The sequence below is a fragment of the Hydra vulgaris genome, chromosome 11 (assembly GCF_038396675.1).
Source record: "Hydra vulgaris chromosome 11, alternate assembly HydraT2T_AEP".
Taxonomy (NCBI): domain Eukaryota; kingdom Metazoa; phylum Cnidaria; class Hydrozoa; order Anthoathecata; family Hydridae; genus Hydra; species Hydra vulgaris.
In genome coordinates, this window is record NC_088930.1 from 5529541 (window position 1) to 5551777 (window position 22237).

Here is a 22237-nt window from a genome sequence, read left to right on the forward strand (position 1 = left end):
TAAAGCATTAGCTTATGTCTAGCGATTGCAATCCCAGGATCCTGAAATCCCGGAATCCTAGCCTTTTTTATAATCCCAAAATCCCGGGATTGTCTAATATTAATCCCAGGGCTCCCTATAAGATTGAACAAAATAAAGCGTAATGAAAATATTTATAAAAACAACAACAGTTTATGCGTCTCAAGCATCACATTTGGATTTTACACTTAAAAGTAAGCTGTTTAGAGATATTTTTTACAGGATGAGGAAAGCCAGGCAATGTTTAATTTGCCAAGTTGCAAGAAGATTTTAAAAATCAGAGGTTGTTCAACAAAAGGGGTTCATATACACATGTTGTCGGTGCATAATGTGCAGGTCGAAAGTCCAACCCAACCTAATTTTACCTAAGAAAGTGCATCAGATAAATCACCAAAAAAGAAATCTAAACCATTAATTGAATATTTTTTTATTTATGAAAAGGAAGATAAAACACTTCATGGTACTTATACTCGCCTAACGGGGTCTGGAAGACTTTTATTTAATGTAATTTGTTCTTCAACTGCTATGGTATTGAGAAACCTACCAATGTCAATATACACAATTCATAATCATTTAGTGCAGCAAAAAAATAAGATTGGGTTTAGTTTTGTTTTTCTTTTGACTTTCTTCTGATGTAAATTGACTGTAAATGATGTACTTTATAAAAAGAAAGATTATTAGAACAAAATCTTGGTAGGTGACCTACTAAGATGTTGTTCTTAGTAGATGACCTACCAAGAACAACATCTTGGTAGGTGATTGTCTAAATATCAGTATCAACAAAACAGAAGCAAAGAAATTATGTGCAGATTTAATGGTTCGTATGCATGAACGCCGAACTGATATGAGTGGACTTAAATTTCAAAAACTTTCTTTAAATTTCAAAAACTTTTGAAATTTAAAGAAAAAAACTTCTAGTAAGAGCGTAAGTTGATTCTGATATGTTGAATTTGATTAAAGAACATGAAATGGTACCTGAGTCTTTAAGTATTGAAGAGAAACTTGATTGTGTTATTATAGAAAGACAAACACTGATGCAACCAGTTAGACATAAGACATTGTTATCAAAAATTCAATAAGAAATGACACTACTTGAAAATGGTGGCACACTTGGCAATTATTTAGAAAAAGCTTATTTATTTCTAATGACCTTGAAACCAAAAAGTTTGAACAATGAAACTTTAAATGCGTTGTGCTTTCTTAAGTTGCGTTTTAAAGCACATAAAACATAACATACTTCTAACATAAGTTAATTCTAAAATTTCTAACAATTAATTAACATTAATTAACATGTTAAATTAAGATGTTTTTCTCTCATACATGAAACAATGTAATTTAAAATGCCTTCATTTAATCAATGTATTTTTGGTTAAAAATGTACTATTTTTATTCTATTTAATACTATGTAGATGTTATACTGTTTTTTAATACCGGGATCAATCCCTGAATCCCGCGACTGATGTTTTTGAATCCTGGAATTCCGGGATTGAGAAAGACTTCTGGTATTGCAATCTCTATTTATGTCCTTGATGGCTTTGTGAAATGTATTAATGGAGTCCTAGCACAGAGTCTTTTCATATATGTAGCATTCAATCAACGTGATTGGGATGTTCACCTTCCTGCACCAGAATACTCATAAAATAGCAGTGTATCCACTAACACTGGAGAAGCGTTGTTTAGATTAACATACAGCAGAGATCCTCTACTACTGTGTGACACTACTCTGCTATCTAAAAATGACCTTTCTAAACTTCTTACTGAGTTGCTTATTCAATGACTTCTATCAAATCTATGGTTAGCGCAGAATCTTGTGAAAAAAAATATTTACAAAGACTAAACCAAAATAAAGTTGCACTACGATCAATCGACTAAAGAATATCTTTTTCAGGTTAGAAATAAAGTGTGGATATACATGCCTGTCACGAAAAAAGGTTTAGTTAGAAAACTTGTAAGCTCTTAGCATGGCCCATTCTGGTTAGTTGAGAAAACGTCATCTGTTAATTTCAAAGTGGAAAGTGTGAGCAATAAAGAACTTACTACTCCAATTTATGTGTCTCGTCTTAAACAATGTTTTAGTTTCAAAGAAAAACCCAGTACAGAGGTAATTTTAGACACTGATGTCTACAATAAAGCCATAGTAACAATTAAAGAATTTACTCCAGAGAATAATAGTCAGAAACAAGTGCCATTTATAACTGAAGACACAGAAACAGATAAAGTAGATGACAGCTCTTCTGAAAGCTGAATTGATAATACAGACGTATTTAGAATAAAAAAAATAGTTAATAAAAGAAGAAGGAAAGGCAAAATCCACTTGGTTAAATTGCAAGGTAACCCATCATTTCAAAATATGTGGGAACCTAAAGAAAACATTTGAAAAACAAATAATACAAAAATATCTAGAGGACACAAAGTTTGCAAAGTCTCTGCAATAACAATGATTTACCCAAAGAAACAAAAAAATAAAAGACGACCCGAAAATTGTAACAAAGACCATTTCTCAATATAACCAAATTATGGAAGATAATGTTTCCAATTCTTTTATTAAGCATGCTCCTCCTACCAATGGTTACTACAGGACTATTTATAGGCAAAGTATATGACTGTACAAAAGTGCAGCCAACAGAGATTTATCAGCTACCAACAATTACTTCTTGTATGCATAATATGTACTCATTGAATGAATCCATTAAAGCATTCACAACCGTCACAGCTACCTAAGAAATTGAACATAAATTACATCACCTTCTAGCAAGGGAGAGGGGGAGAGAGTTAGTAATTTTGCAATGACTCAAATGGGAATTGTTATTAAAGAGTTAGGATGTTGTGATGAGGGGGGAGGAGGTCAAAAATCTTTAAAAATTGTGTGACTTAATTTATGGATGACCTCTAAATCAGCATGATGTTGAAGTGCTGATCTAAGTATGTTTTTATATTTGTATACATATACTGTTACATGCATGGTTCCTTTTCCTATAAATGTATCCTAAATCTTTACCATTCCGTTAGATTAACAATTGGTAATAATAACCACATGCATTAACTTCTGGTAAATATATCCAACAACTACTTCTAGGTTATTACAACATAATCTTTAATAATATATGTATTATCCAATTAACATAACTGTTACTATTTTTGATTGTATATTCATAAATATTGGTTATATAATATTTAACTTATTCAATTCTTACTCAATACTTAAGCCTATATGGTTTCTCTTTTGTTTCTACACCTTCTCAAATCTTCACTTAATACCTTATACCTCTTCACTTAAAACCAATTACCAATTTTTAGAACATTGTTTGACACGTCTTGGTCTAATTGCTTGTAATCGTGTTTGTCTGTTTAAGCTTTTCACGCTTCTTCTAATCAAACACTTCATTTGATTAAAAATAGTTTGTTTGATTCGTTTCTAACATTTTGATGTTACACACTTTAGTGGTTACAGGTGTTATCTTTGTAACATTACTTATGAGAAAGGAAAAAGCCCATTCTCAAACTTAGATACAGCATCAAAACAGCAGGAAAGCAAAATGGTCTTTTGAAGAAATACTTGAAAATCAACAGTTATAAGTAGCGAAACAGAAAATTTGCAAACAGCAGTAAAAATAAACATCTGGTAAAATAATAAGCAAAACAACAACATAAAAATTTATCATTGTAAAACAACATCATAAAAATTCATAATTATAAAATAGCATCATAAAAAAATATAGTAAAAGCATCGTTGTCAAACAGCATCTTAAAAATTCTTCATTGTAAAACATCATCATTGTAAAACATCATAAAAATTCATCATTGTAAAATATCATTGTAAAACATTATCATAAAAATTTATCATTATAAAACAGCTTCATAAAATATCATTGAAATACACTACAGAAAAAAACTGCACTTGACAAAAACTTATAGCTGTTGGAGGCGTTTCACATCTCCATCCAGGAATGATAATTCCTGCCACTACTGTAACTGTTAATCTCTAGTCATTATGTTCATTTTTGCAGGCTGGGCGTTATCTCAAGTAGTTCTGTTTTTTCTTTGTTTTAGGAAGAGGTTCCGTTAGTTGTACTGTGCAGCCAACTTCTAGACTTTTAATCATAACAAAACCTGTATGTTCAATTGGGTAGCTAATTTCTTTATAACCTCTTTATCATGTTTATTTGAACTCCATACTATTATTGATTGTAACCATTCACCAGGAACACAACTGCACATAAAATAGCAGCACATACTTTTTGTGATATAATGTTCCAGTGCTTCAGCTCATCCTGTAATTTGTTTGTCATATTTAATCATAGAAAAATGAATATATTCTGTTGTTTCTGTGCATATCCATGCACAATGAAAATCATCTGAGACAATTGTTTATCACCATTTATCAACATTGTTTATCACAATATTCTTCGGCTGTTACTGTCATTTTTTTGGACTATATTTTTAGTCTTTTGGTTAAGACACTTGAAGGGCACCTGAGGGTGACTTTTACAGCAAAGCAGTGATAATTTTTTATATTTATTTATCAACTCTATAAAAAGTTTCAAAGTAAATAAACAAAAGTACTTTTAGTATTGTAAAATACTAGTTTTACAATTTTTGTAACTATAAAATATTATCAGTATCAACTATCAATTAATGATGACCTATATCTTATGTCCTATGTCTTATGTCCTATGCCTTACATCCTATGTCTTACGTCCTATATCTTATGTCCTATGCTCTTGTTCTACTTCCATGACTGCTTCACTTACTCTCATCTTTCATAAGAAGAACTGCAAATTCACATTTTCCATAAACAATCATTATAATTGATTTTCAATATTTGTTATGTAGGGACAATTAGTATGAACATACAATAAAATTTTTTTTGCATGTTCATACTAATGTGAAAAGATTTTTTTTGAAGCATCTTTTGGAGGCAAATATCCTTATTTCACATGAGCATTGGCATACATATGTTTGGTATTCATACCATTTCTGCAACCTACTTTTACCTGCTTTATCTTCCAAATAAAAAATGTATTTTTACCTATTTTTTTCGGAAAATATTTGTTGTAAATGTTATTCTTTAGACCAACTCTTGATTGAATAGATATTTTGATTTTCTCTATTGCCATTTTCTGGCCAATTATTTTAGATGCCATTCTATTGTCGTTTTCTGGCCACTCATTTTAGATACAATTCTATTGCTGTTCTCTGGCCAATTATTTTAAATTCATTCTATTACCATTCTTTAGGCAATTATTTTAGATGCCATCCTATTGCCATTCTCTGGTCAATTATTTAAGATGCCATTTTATTGATATTATCTGACCAATTATATTAGATGCCATCGTATTGCCATTCTCTGGTCAATTATTTAAGATGCCATTTTATTGATATTATCTCTGGTCAATTGGTCTTGCATTTTAGATGCTGCTTATTTTGCACTGTGTTCTTGTTTATCTTTGTGTTTGAAAGATTTTACCTTTGTTGTTCAATTTATCTTACCTTTGTTGCTCAAAAGATTACTAGATTAGATATATCAGGTTAGCTATATTAGTTGATTTTTAATGTTAATCCCTTATTCTAAAATATGCTTATTTGTGAGACTTTAAAGCAACATATTGTTCAGTTTAAAAGACAGAGCAGATCTTTATTGTTTTTTAAGGATGGTTTGTTCTATCTCAATTAGTTTTCTTACTTTAATCGGCTAGATTAGTTTAATACAATTGAAGGGTTGATTATACAAATAATATTTACAAGGTAAAATTATTTTCATTATTCAGGTTTAAAGATAAGTTAATCTTCTGAATAGTTCAAGAAAATCAGGAAATTTTGTTAGCAAGAAAATCAAATAATATTTGTGGATTTTTTTTTCCCTGTCTAAAAGCTTCTGATTCTTTATCTCTAAATAAATTTGAAAATAATGTTTTTTATAATTTGTTTTTATAAAGTATGGCTTTTTAATTTATTTATGATACAGTTTTTAAATACATTTATGACTTTATATGATTCAAATCTGAAGCAGTTATTTCTAATAGTTTTTTTTTTTTTTTTTTTCGGTGGCTATTCTTGGTTACAATAAAATGTTTGAGGTCACCAAAAAAATTTAGAAACTAATAGCTGTCATCTTAGAAACACTTTATTGTTAAATTGTTTGTTATGTTATATAAAACACTTTACTTGGCTTTCCTCGATTATTTTTTAGAGAGGATGCTTTGCACTGGACAATAAAATTTGTATTTGAAGAAATATATGAAACCGTCATAGTTAGGTGAGTTTTCTTTTTGCTTTTTTTGCTTCTTTTTTTTTTTTCGTTTTTTTTGTTGCTTCTTTTTATATTTAGTGATAAGTTATTTTATACCAGTTGTAAATTTATGTAATTTATGTTTCGTTTTTGGTTTCACAAACCTTCATACCATAATCCGTATGACAAACCTTCATATCATAAACTTCTTGCAGAACTTTAAACAAAACTCTATGTATGTACCAAAACCCCTACTGTGTTTTACTCCAAGGTAAAAACTATTAATGTGTTGAGTTGGACAAAATACTAGATTGCAGTGAAAACTGATTCAGTAATAACCTCTTTTTCAATAATAACCTCTTTTTTGCAATCAATAAGTGCTTTGAGGTTGCATAAGAACATGGGAGGGTAAATGTGTCACTGAAGTTGCAAACAGTTTTAAGATCTCTGCATTCTAAGATTATGCTTACTCATGTAGAAGCAAGCATCTCATTCCACAAGTAAGCCATCAACTGTGAGACAATCTACTAAATTTAAGAACTGCTACTTCAGAATCAAACTGAATAGTCCAATAGCACATTGTTTGACTGGTTTAGATATTTCTGACTAAGGCTCTGGTGTATAATGAGTAAGGTAGCGACCTCTAGGCTCTTTTGTCACAGTCAAATGATTTTCTTTGATGATTTTTTTTTCTGAAAGTGTCTGTTGTCTTATGATGCTTAAGAATAAAAGATTTATATTTTCTACTCCTCTTCCCGCCCAAAATGTGAGAGCAACAATTTGATAAAGTATTAAGTGTACTTTTCCTATCCCCAACCAAGGTATCAACCCTGAACTAGCTAAATCTTTTAATGCATTACTAATATCAATGAATCTTGGCTTTACACATTTCTCTTGTTTTTCTGATAAAAGGTTACATCTGCGCAAAACTATTGAAAACAAACCTCGCTTTGGAAGACCTAAAGTTTCAACTGAAAAGACTCATAGATTATTAGTAAGTTTTTTAAGAATAATCCTTGTAAGACTCCTGTCGAAATTAATTCATTTATGCATTAGTTTCATGCCACAAACTGTAGCGTCGATAGAACTAAACATTGATTATGATAAATTAATTTGTATGGCTGTCATCCAGTTAAGAAACCACTGATATCTGCAAGAATTTTAAAAACCAGAATAAAATTTGCAAAAGATCATATTAGTTGGTCAGTTAATGATTGTTTAAAAGACCTTTTTTCTGATGAATTAAAATTTATGCTATTCAATAGTAGCAGAATTAGGTAAGTCGGCCGCCCAATAGGAGACAGATTTAATCTAAAATATCAGTTACCCACTGTTAAACATGGAGGAGGAAATGTTATGGTTTGGGGGTGTTTAATTGTGACAATGTGGGTCCCATTCATCATATAGAACATATTATAACTAGAGAGTTTTTTTTTTTTGTTGATTCACCTCTTTAAGGCTGTGAAGGCCACTACAGACAAGAAGGCTACTTAATTGTGGTTATAACCCTCTCTCAACTCTATATCTCCAAAATACGAACCTTGACTAACAAGGCCGCTGCGTGGAGAAACAAATTGATCATCATAAAGAATCTTATGCTCCACACGCAAAGTATAAAATGACTTGCAAATGGATCTTACAACAAAATAATGATCCAAATCATTGTCCCAGATTTGTTAAGGAATATTTTAAATCACAAAAAATCAAAGTTCTTGAATGGCCTTCACAGAGCACAGATCTCAATCCTATTGAGCATCTTTGGGAGTACATTGACCGGCAAATAGTTGATAGAAAAACAACCAACAAAGACCATTTATATGCTTTGATTGAAGAATGTTGGTATGATATTCCTCAAGATGTTCTCATTCATTTAGTAGATTCAATGCCTTGTCGCTGTGATGCTGTTTTAAAGCCAAATGGATATGCCACCACAAACTAAGTGTCTTATTGAAACTATTTTATTGAAAAATTTCTATTTTGTGAATTTTAAGTGATATATGTATATATACACACACACATACATATATATATATATATATATATATATATATATATATATATATATATATATATATATATATATATATATATATATATATATATATATATATATATATGTGTGTGTGTGTATATATATATGTATATGTATATATATACATATATATATATAAAATTTAAATATGGAAAATATTAATTAAATTTTTAATTATCCTTCTGGAACAACAATTAAATTGTAATAAAATGACAATTTTTTGTTCACATTGTTACACATTTTTTTTTTAAGTATTTTTGTGTAACAACAGTATTGATTGTCATTTTATTACAAATTAATATTTAAAAAGTAATACTTAGCCACAGTTATGAATTCCAATGTTATTTTAAGCTGTAATAAACTAACATAAGAATAGACATATCATAAAAGTTTAATCTTATTATTTAAATGTGTCAATTGGCACAAAATATGGTTTCTTGTTTTATGCATGTATGTTTTATAAATTGTTGATGTGTTTCAAAATGTCAATGTTTTCATGCACTATTTTTTAACTTTAATATTAATTACATAAATCTTTACCTGAAATTAATTACTTTAATATTTAATTGTTAATTAAAATAAGACAATTCAAAATTGGATAAAAATTTATTCAAAAGTATCTAGTTGTTAAACAATATAGGTATCCATAGCAACTAAATAAAAAAAATTAATATTTTTATATAAAGTGCAACTTCGTATTGGAACTCTTGCCAAACTTAGTGAATATAGCACTCATAAAAAATCTGCAAGTATTAAAATAGGTTGCTGCTATGCAAAATTAGGTGTCCATAAAAATAGGTGTCCATAAAAATTTATAGCATCCTAATAAAAAATATCCCCTCATAAAAAGCACAAATCTCATATTAATGCTCAAACTAATTATAGTCTATATAGCACACATAAAACATCTACTACTACCGAAAATAAGTTGTTGCTATGCAACATTAAGTATCCATAGCAATCAAATATCACTTTCATAAGAGATATTATAAATCTCATAAGAAGCCTCATATTATTACTTATGCCATATTTTGTAAATATTTGTATTTACCTAATATTTAATTAGTTATTAATTTTGTGTATTTAAAGTAAATTCTGTTCCACTGTACTCAGGGAAGAACATTCCTTACTCAGAGAAAATGTAGGGAAAAACTTTTAAAATTATATTGGGAACCCTGTAGTTTTTCATCATGCTGCCGATCAAGACATTGCTGCAAATCATGAAAGGCACTTCAGTTAAGAGAAATTTTTTTCATGATACTCGCTTAGCTTAGTGTTAATGGATTTTTTGGTTTTCTTAACTAATAGTTTCATTTTTCTTTCTATATAATGAATTTAAAAGATATTAGTTTATAGAAATACAGAAATATTATTCTAAAATAAAGCTTTAATTTTTGTTGCTTGGCAACAGACATATGTGATTGAAAGATAAAAAAAGTTATTATTAATAAAGGTGAAAATTTTTTTTTTAATTTTAGACATTCAGAGAAAGAAACTTTTAAAGATATTTTATCACCTTTTATAGATAAAGAAAGAGTCTTACCTGAAAATAAACTAAAGTAAAGTATAATTACTAAATTTTTATATCCTTTGTATAATTATGTTATTATTTTTAAATTTTTTTGTAATGCAAAAATGTATAATTTTTAATTAACTTATTAAAAGTAGTTATTTATATAAAATGTCAGGTCATCTCCTTTTTCGTTGAAGCAGCCAATCAAGTTACATGAGTGCCATAAGTTATCCAATTAGTAAAAAGAGATTTCTTTCTGTATAACAGTAGATATATTAGAAAAATCAATATTGTTAACAAGTTTAAAGGTAGCTAAAAAGGGATTCAGAGTTCAAACCCACCATGCCACATGGATGTGCAGTACTTGAGGTCTTTCTGCTCAGAAATTTTGTTAAGGTTTGTGATTTGGAGTTGAAAGGTTAAGAAAGAAGTAATAAAAAAAATAGATATTTCAATAATAATCCTCTTAACTATATTAACCTCTCCCTCCCTTGGCTTTGGTGAGGTAAATATTAAACAATTAAAAAAGGTCACAAAGACTAAGGAGATTTTAGAGTCTTGTTATAGTTATGAGCAAGCTTCAGTAAGATTTATAAGATCGTTTAAATTTTTGATCGTTTTGGTTTTGTAAAATGTGTTTTATAGAAGAAAAATTTAATTTTAGTTACATTTTGCACACCAATTTCATGCGTTCATTTTCAGTGTTCATCAAATTATGTGTTGAAGTTTAATATTTACTATTTAATCTTTAATACTATTTAAAACGTTTAGGTTTTTTGAGTACACTAACTGTCAGTTGGATAAAAAAATTTTGTTATTCTTCAAACATGAGCTCGAGCAAGGTCAAGACAATAAAAGGTTGTTGTTTTTTTTTTAATGATTTTTTTTGTTAAGTTGACTTGAATAACCTTACACCCACTGCACCTTATGCCTATCCCACTGCACACCCAAATACACTATTTTTCACTGAAGTTTTTATTTCATGTATTCACTGAAATTTTCATTTCATAGGTTCACTGAAGTAAATATAGATAGTACTGTAAAAGAATCTTTAAAAAACATGTCTATTCTGGAGTATCCTGAATACAAGGTTGTTTTGTCATCTAATGCTGGTCGCATTCGAAATCAGTTGTTTACGCAAGGTACAAAAACTAAGGCATATTTTACCATTTAGTATTTAAAAAAGAAAATAAGGGGGAAGACAAGTTATATATATATATATTTGAATATGTTTCTATTTATTAATGACTTTTTAAATTGTTTTTATGGAATATTTCATCATTGTTTTATATATTTCTGTATATTTAGTTTCTTCTAAGGTTTTTTCTTTATTTTTGTTTTTTCTTTTCTTTATTTTTATCTCTTATTTTCATTATTTGACACTTAATATTGATTTTTTTTTTTTTTTTAAATTATAAATTTAATTTAAAATTAATTTTAAAGTTAAACATTAAAGAATTTAAAAAGCTGCGAGCAGGTTTGTGCACTTTCATTTATATATTGACTGGGTGGTTTGAAATATTCTCTGAGGGCTCCAACTTGTTTCAGTAATTATAGAAACTAAACAAGAATTTATAAATAAAAAATACAATATCTCTGCATGCTTTTATGCATATTAGAAAAAGAGTTGCCATTTTTAAAAAAATATAAAATTAAATGCGTTGACTTTGTAAAAACTTTGTGCTTTTCAAAGCCACTTAAATTTGGAATTGAATTTGGAATGATCTGTAAATTCAATAAAAAGTAAATTCAAATTAAAGAATTTCAAAAGATCGAATGAAAATTAAATCCTTTTGCAAATAAACTTTAAAACCAATATAAGGTTTGTTTTTTTCGTTTATTGTTTTTTTTTACATTTGTTTTGTGGCCATTTCAGTTATGCTGGTAACTTTTGTGAAAAAATATTACCAGGAGCTTGGTGTTTAAAATAATTCACAAAAAAATCTTCATGCCCTTGACAATAAATTTGGATTACTGGATTATTTTGTCTTTCAACAAGATAATTATCTGAAACATACCAGTAGGGTTGTTAAAGCATCTTTCAAAGAAAGTTACTTGTCATTCAATTAAGTCTCATCCTTTTTCTGTGACTGTTCCTAAGTGCTCCAAAAACTCTTATTTGTCTAGTTTTTTTCCTCAAACATCAGCTCTTTGGAATTCGCTTCCTTCATCTTGCTATCCTGATTCATATAATTTGCAATCCTTTAAGTCGTCCATCTATCGTTATCTTGCTTTACAATTTTCATGTTTTCTCTTTCAGTAACTTCTAACTTTAATTAGTGCTTCCAGCCTTGTTGGAAGCAAAGATGTTTAAAAAATAAAAAGAAGTGAAATAAAATTGTTGGATTGGACTGCTTAAAGCCTAAATATTGATCCAGTTAAAAGTTAGATATTTTTTGGATGACGAAGTTAATAGGGATGAACATTATGAACAAATAATAAATAGCATTATGAGCAAATAATTATGCAAATAATAAATAGAAATCATCATCTTCTTAGTTTTGCCATTTGTATAGTGTTATGTACAAACGTTTGTAATTGTAAATGTCTTTAGCATAAGTCAAGTTAGCAGGCTGTATAATGAACGATCTTGTATAATATGAGAAAACTTTAAAATTTTATTTTAACAGTTAGAAGTTATATTTGTTATATATATGATTTGGCTATAAATATATAAGATTAAAAAAAATTAAAAATTGATTAAGCTTATGGGAGGCTAACCCTACGAAAAGAACATTGTTGACAGCGTGTTAAACCACCGAGCTATCAAAGATATGAGTTTTGGAGAGAGAAAAAACCATTATATAAATCTCTTATAAGCTCTTTTTCTGCAGAAAAGGTGTACTTTTTAAAGTTTATTATTATTTATAATAATTTAAATAAAAAGTTTGTTTTGCTGTTTTTAATTTATTTGAAATAGCAAATGAAATTAAGTTTTATAACTCTGAAGTCAACAAAAAATTGTCAACCTCAGACACATACAGGTCAGCATTGTTGAATACTGACCCCTAATTTTGAGGGATATATACATATAGTTATACATATACAGATATATATATATATACATATTTTATTATTCTGATTCACTCCCAACAAAGCTGCAAGCAACCACTATTAAGTTTGGAGTTATTAGAAAAAAAAGAATAGAGTTATAGAGCAAGGAAACAGTTGACAGAAGTTGAAGGTTGTATGAGTCAGGAAAACATGAAAATGGGAGAGCATATTTATACATACATATTCCTGACATTCTAGATTCTCTTGAAAGCAAGAACAATTACAATTGTAAAATCTCTGTAAAACAGGTTTTACTTCACTTAAGTCGAACATTCATTTAGTCTAACCATAAGGTCCCCTGGAGGTTTGAGTTGCAGAGATTTTACTGTATAATAGGGTGTTGCAAAAATACAACTTTTTCACATAATCAAATGGTTCAAAATATATTCTGGCTATATACCTTTAAAAAAAATGCCAAGTTTAGGTGCAGGGATGCAAAGTCACAAACAAACTCCGACTTTTTTTTTTTTTCAATTCTTGGTCTCTGGCGTCCAGAAGCTATAACCATGTTGGTTTACTATGATCTACTATTAGAAAAAAATTAATGAGATTTATCAACTTAGAACTTATTGTTTTTATTTTATATATGGAGTCATTGCTACCATTACACCTAAGGACTTTGGGTTCAAAAATTATTTGTTCCTCTAACCTAAAAGTCTTCTCTTTTTTTTTTTTTTTACATTAGTAGTCGATAAGCTTTTTTATATTTTTAGTGCTAAATATCAAAAACCAAGAATCTTTTTGTGACTTTTAAATTCGGAGTCCTTTTTGAGACTTTGCATTCCTGGTTAGGTGTAGAGTTTTATTTTTCTTCAAAATGTCTAATTTTGAAATAATAAAACATCATCTGAAGTAAAAATATTTTTCATTTTAAAATATTTTTTGCTTGATTTAAGATTAAAAAAATTTTCCACTTCATCCAAAATAATTTTTACTGAAGACTTATGTTGTTCAAATTTTAATTTTCAAGTTCAAACTTTTTCTGTTCTCTTTAACAAGCACCATGATGTTTTGTCTTTGACTTTCAATATGAGTGTCTGTTAGGAAATCATGAACAAGACAAATATTTCTTTCAGAGCAATTGTTTATGCACTTAGTATGCATGTTTATGCATATTTATGCATAGTTGCATAAATATGCGTTTATAAATATTACTAAATATTTGAAACAAAATCTTTAAAATAACTTGAAGCTGGGATAAAGATCTACAAGTTTTGTCAGGAATCCAAAACTGTGTACTAGGATCAAGTGTGAAAAAATATACATCCCTGTTACATCCTGCTGTTACATCCCAATAGATAGCATACTCATTAAAAAAAACACTTACTTACATGTAAGTAAGTGTTTTTTTTAATGAGTATGTTATCTATGATCTTAGATTGGTTTATTTCAAAGTAAGAAATTTCCTCTGGATAAGTTACTATATCATTAGGAATTTCTCACCATTAGTTAAGCCTGGACCTGCAAGTGATACAATAACAACATTTTTAGCCAAGTATTACATATGTCTAAGAAGATAATTTTTGAGACTTTTGCTTTATATTTCATCTTCTTCTCTGGCTATTTAAATAGCTTTAAGGTAATTAGATGATGCTTTGATGACTTCAGAAACCAAAAAATGTAAAACATTGCCACAAAAGGTGCAATGTTGTTGGCACTTTCTCTCTCCTCTGTTAAAATTAACTTTCTTTAAACTTATTAAATTTGTTTCTTATGAGTTAGTTGAAACATCAATAAATTTATCCTGTTTGTTATATTCTTGACAAACAGGGGTTTGATGACGGAAGAAGCTTGGTACTTTGTTACCCTGATAGAAAGAACTTAGTTCATATAAACTTATATAGTCTGTTCCTATCTTGGATGATGATTTCCAACTAATGGCATTTCCTAGCTATTCTTTAGCTTTCTGAGCAATCTGATGGATGTAGGAGTTGTTTTTTAATTAATAAATTACTAAGTTAATATCTTTATTGCATAATTAAAAATTTTCAGGCCAATTTTTTTTTTAATTTGCAATCTGTTATTTTTGTCTACCAAACATCATTAAGTTGATGCTTAAAATGATCTTGAATCGCATCAGTAATATATCTTCAAGCAAAGAAGCTTTTGATAGAGCTCTGGTTTTTATCCCCCTTCCTCCCTTATTCACTCAACGTCAGAATAAGCATAGCGAAAACATTTTTGAGTACAATCGATAAATGTTTTCCTAAAGGTCACAAATTTCACAAACTTTTTAACTGGAACAACTTAAAGGTTAGTTATAGCTGCTTTCCAAACATCAAGAGTATTATTACTTCTCATAATAAAAATATACTATTTAATTCTTATAAATATACCAATCAATTATGCAATTGCCAACAAATTACCCAATACCCACTCAATGGAAAATGCCTTACAAAAAAACTTATTTATATTTGCAATGTAAAAACTCATAAAAAAGAATAAGGCATTATTACATTAGGCTTATTGTTGTCATCGACTTTGACTTAAAAAACTAAAAGTTGACTAGTCGAAATACAAATTAGTTGACTATGAGAAATCGAATAGTCGGTTTAATGGACTATGAACTTCCTACTTTTCATTTGGTTTAACTTATTATTATTTAATTTTTAATTTTTGTTTGTTCATTTAATAACAAAAGTATGTACTATTATAACTACTACCTAGTTTTTTGTTTACTCTCTTAAAGTTTTATTTAAAGCATGTTACTGTTATTTATACCTAATTAAACTTTTGATTATGTAATTTATTAATTTTTTTTTTCTTTTGTTTACTCAATGCTTGTGATTTTCATAAATAATTTCATACAGGGTCATACCAACCTGGCTCCGGGCCCTGGGGCAAAATTAAGTTGTGAAGCTCCAAAATCTAAATATCTCTACAATCACATTGTAAATATGATTGTAATGACTTTTTTTGCATATGGCAAGTATTTAAGGCAATCCCTAAATAATTGGGGTCTGGGAAAAGATTGTCCCATTTTCAGAGCAACTCTTCTCCTTCATTATTATTTAAATAATATGATATTAAAAAATAGGAAGCAAATATAAATTACTTTATTATTTTTATTACAGTTTATTTCAAAAATATAAATTACTCCCATGCTTCGCCTAAATCAAGTTTTAGTCAAATTCAAAAATGTATGCCGTTTTTTAAAGCGCTATAAGGTAAAAAAAAATCAATTTTGTCTTTTTTACAAAATAAGCTAGTTTAGATGTCTACAAACGTTATTGAATACATATTTTGAAAGAGTTCTGAAAAAATTCATAGAAATTATTAGTTTCAAAAAACATATTACTAAGAGTTTCTCCTAATAATTTTTTTTAATTGCGTTTTTCTCGAAATATGTAATAAGCATATTAAGGCGTTTTGAAAAATGCCTGCAGTAATAGTTGTAAAAAAACTAATTAAGCTTACTGAAAAAACTTTCAAAGACAGGTGGTATAACCATAAAAATTCTTTTGTTTATGAAAGTTCACTTGTTTATGAAACTTTTATTTAAGTTCACCTTGACTCCATTGAACTTTCAAAATTTCAACTTCATTCAACTTCATTCAACTCATTCAACTTCATTCAACTCATTCAATTTCATTCAACTTCATTCAACTTCATTCAACTTCATTCAACTCATTCATCTTCATTCAACTTCATTCAACTCCATTCAACTTTCAAAATTTGTATGGGAATGCAAAAATAAAGGTTTAGAAATGAAATACTCTCGATCAAAAGGTCTCGATCATTCAAACCTAAGTTTTGTAATTAGTAAAATGTTCATCGATGGCTTCAAATAATTTTATATTTTGCATTTGCATTCTCCAGGACTCAAAATTGAACGTATTTTTTTATCTTTTATTTATATATAAGTATAAAAAAGTAGGTAGAACAATATTTAAAAACAAGAGCCAAGTGGATCCTTAAAATTCTAACAATGTTAGTATTCTTAAGTTTTATGGTGGTTTTTATATTTTCTCTAATAATTTAAATGTTATATATTATATAATTTATATATATATATATATATATATATATATATATATATATATATATATATATATATATATATATATATATATATATATATATATATTATGACAGAAAAATACCACATTATTACGTTACCATTAAATTGGCTCAATAAAGGAACCAAGCTTGCGTCAAAGTGCTGCCATAAAAATAAATACTGTGTACACAGTATATATATTTATATAACGGTTGGTTACTAAAAATCTGGACTTACTTTCAAGGGCAACTACTCCCATAGTTTTTTATGTAGAGATAAATAGAAATATCATTAAACAGAGTTTTTAGTTGATTATTTTAATTAAGTTTGTCTTCAACCAGTCTGTTTCTTTGGATTCTGCCAACTCTAAGATGAGTTGACCCAGAAAGTAAAAATATATGGTTAAGGTCGATTTTTTCAGACAAAACTCTATACTGGTTTGTAGTTGCTTCATGTCTTTGCTTGCCGGTTACCCTCATACACTTTGCCTTTCGAAATAGCCTAAAAGTCTTCAATTGGGCGACACTCTAGTACGACTGGCAGTCTATCAACCTTTTTGACCATATCATAGCAGGCAGTCACGGTTTTTGCATAAGGCGATGAGGCCAGGTCCAGCTAATATACATAATTACCATCGGCATGATGAGCATTGATGAACAGTACTAATCTTCCCCTAATATAATCCATTTTATAGATGGCTTTGCTGACTGCAAGGCCACTGAGGATGAAAAATGGATTGGAAATACCTTTGTCAGAAACAGCGAGACGAGCAGTTTAGGTTTAAACTTGCACTTTTTGTGATAGTTAATGCTTGGTGGAGTCTTGATAGTTAACGCTTGGTTGAGCTTTTTTGTTTTCAGGCTTCAATCATTGCAGTTTTTTGCAAAGCATCCTATTTGACATAAGTATAAATATATGTTTAAGTATATATATGTTTGGAGTTTTCTCCATGTCTGGAAGTTAGCTATCTCAAAGACCAAAAAATGTTGGATCCACCCCTGAACTACAGTAGCATAAATGGTATTTGCATCTAAAAAAAATTAAAAATACTTGAATGCAATATTTTTATGATATTTTTTTGGAAGATAAAATAATCCCATGGAAGCATCTGCAAAAATTCTTTAGTTCTGTCAAGGTTTATGCTGTGCAATTTGCTCCTAAATTGAATGGTTGTTGTTTCAGGATTATATTCAGAATCAATATTAGCTATGCAATTAAAACTTGCAACACAATATTTTTAAATATTTAGCTATCAAGTTTCTTCTGATTTGACTGTATATACTGCGTGAAAATTTTTTATATTATATTAAAATTGGAAATTTTGTTTGACAACTCAGTTTAATCAGGACTGAAGAGAAAATTTTTTGTGTGCATTAATACAAAGCAAAGGAGTTTGGACTAATAGAAATTCAAAATTTTAGTACTCCTTTCAATAGAACAATTTTAACGGTAATTGTCTAAGTCAGATTTATATGTTGCACTTACTATTGACTCAATTATTGTAATAGTATTTAAGAACCAAATCTCTACAAATAATCAAACAAAAGTTAATTTTTAAACAGGCATCTAAATTGTTAAAAAAATAAAGTTACAACTGTGCATTACTAATAGTGTCAATTGATTCAGTTTTGCTGTCAGTTCAAAGGTTTTGAGTTTTAGATTATTTTATCAAGAAAGTTCAAATTTGTCCAAAATGTGTTCAAATTCTTTCAAGTGTGACACCAAATTTGATTGTTTTCTATAAAGTAAAAGAAATTTTTTTTTTACGAACGTATATTATTTTCTAAAATTTTATAATCGGGATTTGAAAGCACCATACAAGACAAGTATATACAACACACCCTGTAAATATCCATGGCTAACATCACCCGAAAGGACCGAACAAATCCTTTTAGATGGGCATTATATAGACCTAGTGTGAACATTTAGAGCTGTTTTTGAAATCTTTTTTTTACGTCCAAGCCATTTTTTTCATTTTTAAGTTATATAGTGAAAATAACCAAAATCCAAGATTTTCCAAAAAAATAAACAGCTCAAAATCATAAATTACAGTGATTTTTTTAAGTTGTAGGTATATAGAGATCATAATAAAATAATTTTAAGTCATTTCAAACATCCAAAAGTTTGTCAGAGCCATTTTTCTCATTTTAACGTTCTATGGTAAAATAACCACAAAGTGTAAAATTCCATAAAGTATATTTTCACAACTTGCTTGGTCTGGACAATATTTATGATAAAAAATAAACAGATTCTTACATATTGCAAATTTGAGACTAGAATTAAAAGCTTTCTTCACAAAATGCATAATCCAAAAACAGTTTTTAAATTTCTCAAAAAATTCTAAAATTTACAATTTCTAATTTTTTTTAGTCCAAAACATATATTTCTGAAAAAGTTGAGTTTGTAGGTGTTGTTTGTTACAGATGCTTGCTGTTATAGTCAACAACGCAATTGAAGAGTTGTTTTCCATATTCTGGATGAGTTGGGATGCGCTTGTACCGCTCCCAGTGAACCTTGAACCTGGAATGCATTGCTTCGGTTGTGTCCGCCATGGTATGGCTGGAGCTGAATGTGCAGCAAAGTTGGCCATTCTTTGGCACCAGGCCATAAATCAGAAAGATTCTTGAAAAGATGATTGACAATTCCAAGAAGAAGATGGAGTTCCATTGGTGGAATCACATCCAAAATGAGTGTTGAGTCATCCATTTTAATCAGTGGTGGATGGATTACATTGTCAAAATTTTTTGCTGATTTTGTATCCGATCCAGCTGCAACATAGGCTTCAAATCTCTCCTTGATTGATCCGAAACTTCTGGATGTTCCACATTCTGAGAGATTGTCAGAATCAATGTTGCACCAGCAACAAGGGTGTTTGCTTGAATGGGATTGAATTCCGCAAATGATGTTGGCCATCTTGAGATCGCATGAAATGCAGAAAGAAACATCATTTAATTGAATGATGTTCATCATCAATTTGACGTTCTCATATGTTTCAGAAATATTTTCAGCGATGGCAACTATGAGCTGCCGTTTGACACCTGTGTCTCGGGCAGATGAGTTTGTCAGCAAGCGAAGACTTTTTTGTTGAGGACTTCTTGTTTCATCATCTTCATCAGTTACCTTGATAACTGCTAAGCTCATTTTCAAGAATGATCCTCCTCCATCAATGCCAAGCTTGACAAAATGATTGGAGCCGTATTCCCTTGACAACAACACCTTGTTGGTTAAGTCCTCAAGATTTTTGCAGTGAATGATTGTTCTCTTCTCTTCAGCTTTTCCTTTTTCTGCTGAAATGTTGACAACTGATAGTTGAAAGAAATCATTCAACGATTTTCCTACAGCAGCAAACTTTTGCTGGAAAAATGGCTCAACTAGTCGAGTTTCTGTTGCTTTGTTAAGTGTTGAGGCAAGTTGTCGCATTCCCGTGTTGGATAGTCCTGTGTTCAACTGAACATTTAACAAGCTTTGCATTGTAAGTGTTGATTTTGAGCTGTTTATTTTTTTGGAAAATCTTGGATTTTGGTTATTTTCACTATATAACTTAAAAATGAAAAAAATGGCTCGGACGTAGTTAAAAGATTTCAAAAACAGCTCTAAATGTCCACACTAGGTCTATATAATGCCCATCTAAAAGGATTTGTTCGGTCCTTTCGGGTGATGTTAGCCATGGATATTTACAGGGTGTGACAAGACAAGTAAAAAAAAATTGGCTCCTATTTTTTATGCTTAATTTTTATTTAAATAAAAATGATTTTATTTTTTGAAAAAAATATTTCTCATATAATTTTTCTTCAGTATTATTAACTATTTATTTAGCATAGAAACAAATACTTCTTACCCAATTTGACACAGGTATTCAGGGTTATCCCGAAGAGGTCTCTCTTGTAACCAAAAAGGTCCTCGGTGTTTGATATTTGCCATTTAAAGTTCAAAATGTGCCGACTCAAATCCACAGCTTTGGGGTAGAGGGACATCCCCCCCCCTCATTTCGTGCTCCCTGCGCGTGATTAGGCGATGTTTTGTTTTGACATCAGAAATCGTTGCTAATGTTTTTTTGTACTTTTAACAGTTTTTTCTTGGTTTTTAAAAACTAGATGATTTGCTGATGATTGCCGATAGGTATCAAACCTTAAGTTTCAATACAAAGTTTTATTTGTTCAAATATATATTATATATAATTTAGCATCTCATATTAAATCTCCAATTTATATATATATATATATATATATATATATATATATATATATATATATATATATATATATATATATATATATGTATATATATATATATATATATAGATATATGTATATATATATATATATATGTATATATATATATATGTATATATATATATGTATATATATATATATGTATATATATATATATATATATATATATATGTATATATACATATATATATGTGTGTGTGTATATATGTATATATATATATATATATATATATATATATATATATATATATATATATATTTATATATATATATATATATATATATATTTATATATATATATATATTTGAGGTTTAATAAAAAATAAATTATTTCCAACTATTAATTTTTTTTTTAATATTTATAAGTAAATTTGAATTTTATTTTTACAATAAAAAAAGGAAAGTGTTTATATTTACAAATTAAATATTTAGATAATTTGTTAAACGTGAAAAAAGAATCAGATGAGTCGTCCAGCGATTCATCGAGTGACGAAGAAATTTCTAAGAAAACTCTGGAGGATGTTCTTCGAGATATGAACTCTAATAAACTATTTCTTAAAAGTGAAAATATTTTGTAATAAAGTTTTTTTTTATTCATTTTTTTATTATTGTTAGTATTTTTTATTTTGATAAAAAAGCCTAATAGTTAGTTTCAGATTGAATGAAGTAAATGAATAATTGATATTTATATAATTATTTATTATATTTATATAATTGTATATATATATATATATATATCCATATATATATATATATATATATATCCATATATATATATATATATATATATATATATATATATATATATATATATATATATATATACATATATATATATATATATATATATATATATATATATATATATATATATATATATATATATATCCATATATATTCATGTATGTATGTATATATATATATGTGTGTGTGTGTATATATATATATATATATATATATACATACATACATACATACATACATACATACATACATACATACATGCATACATGTATATATATATTTCTATTTATAAATCTTTAAACAAAGTTTTATACATACATTATACATACATTATACATACATTCATACATACATACATACATACATACATACATACATACATACATACATACATACATACATACATACATACATA

The 22237-nt window shown here is 28.3% G+C and overlaps 1 protein-coding gene across 2 annotated transcripts in view; it reads left to right on the top strand.

Moving 5' to 3' along the window:
* The window catches only part of LOC100205449 (box C/D snoRNA protein 1), a 53485-nt gene extending 31752 nt beyond the window's left edge, over positions 1 to 21733 (top strand). Inside the window, exons 6-10 of one of the 2 annotated variants that reach the window (XM_065809873.1) lie at positions 6209 to 6274; positions 9758 to 9838; positions 10564 to 10650; positions 10804 to 10934; positions 21511 to 21733. In XM_065809873.1, the coding sequence (XP_065665945.1) occupies positions 6209 to 6274; positions 9758 to 9838; positions 10564 to 10650; positions 10804 to 10934; positions 21511 to 21656 (511 nt within the window). In that variant the 3' untranslated portion in view covers positions 21657 to 21733. The remainder of the gene's footprint in view (positions 1 to 6208; positions 6275 to 9757; positions 9839 to 10563; positions 10651 to 10803; positions 10935 to 21510) is intronic. The other variant, XM_065809874.1, reaches the window with a different exon arrangement.
* The last annotated feature ends 504 nt before the right edge of the window (positions 21734 to 22237 follow it).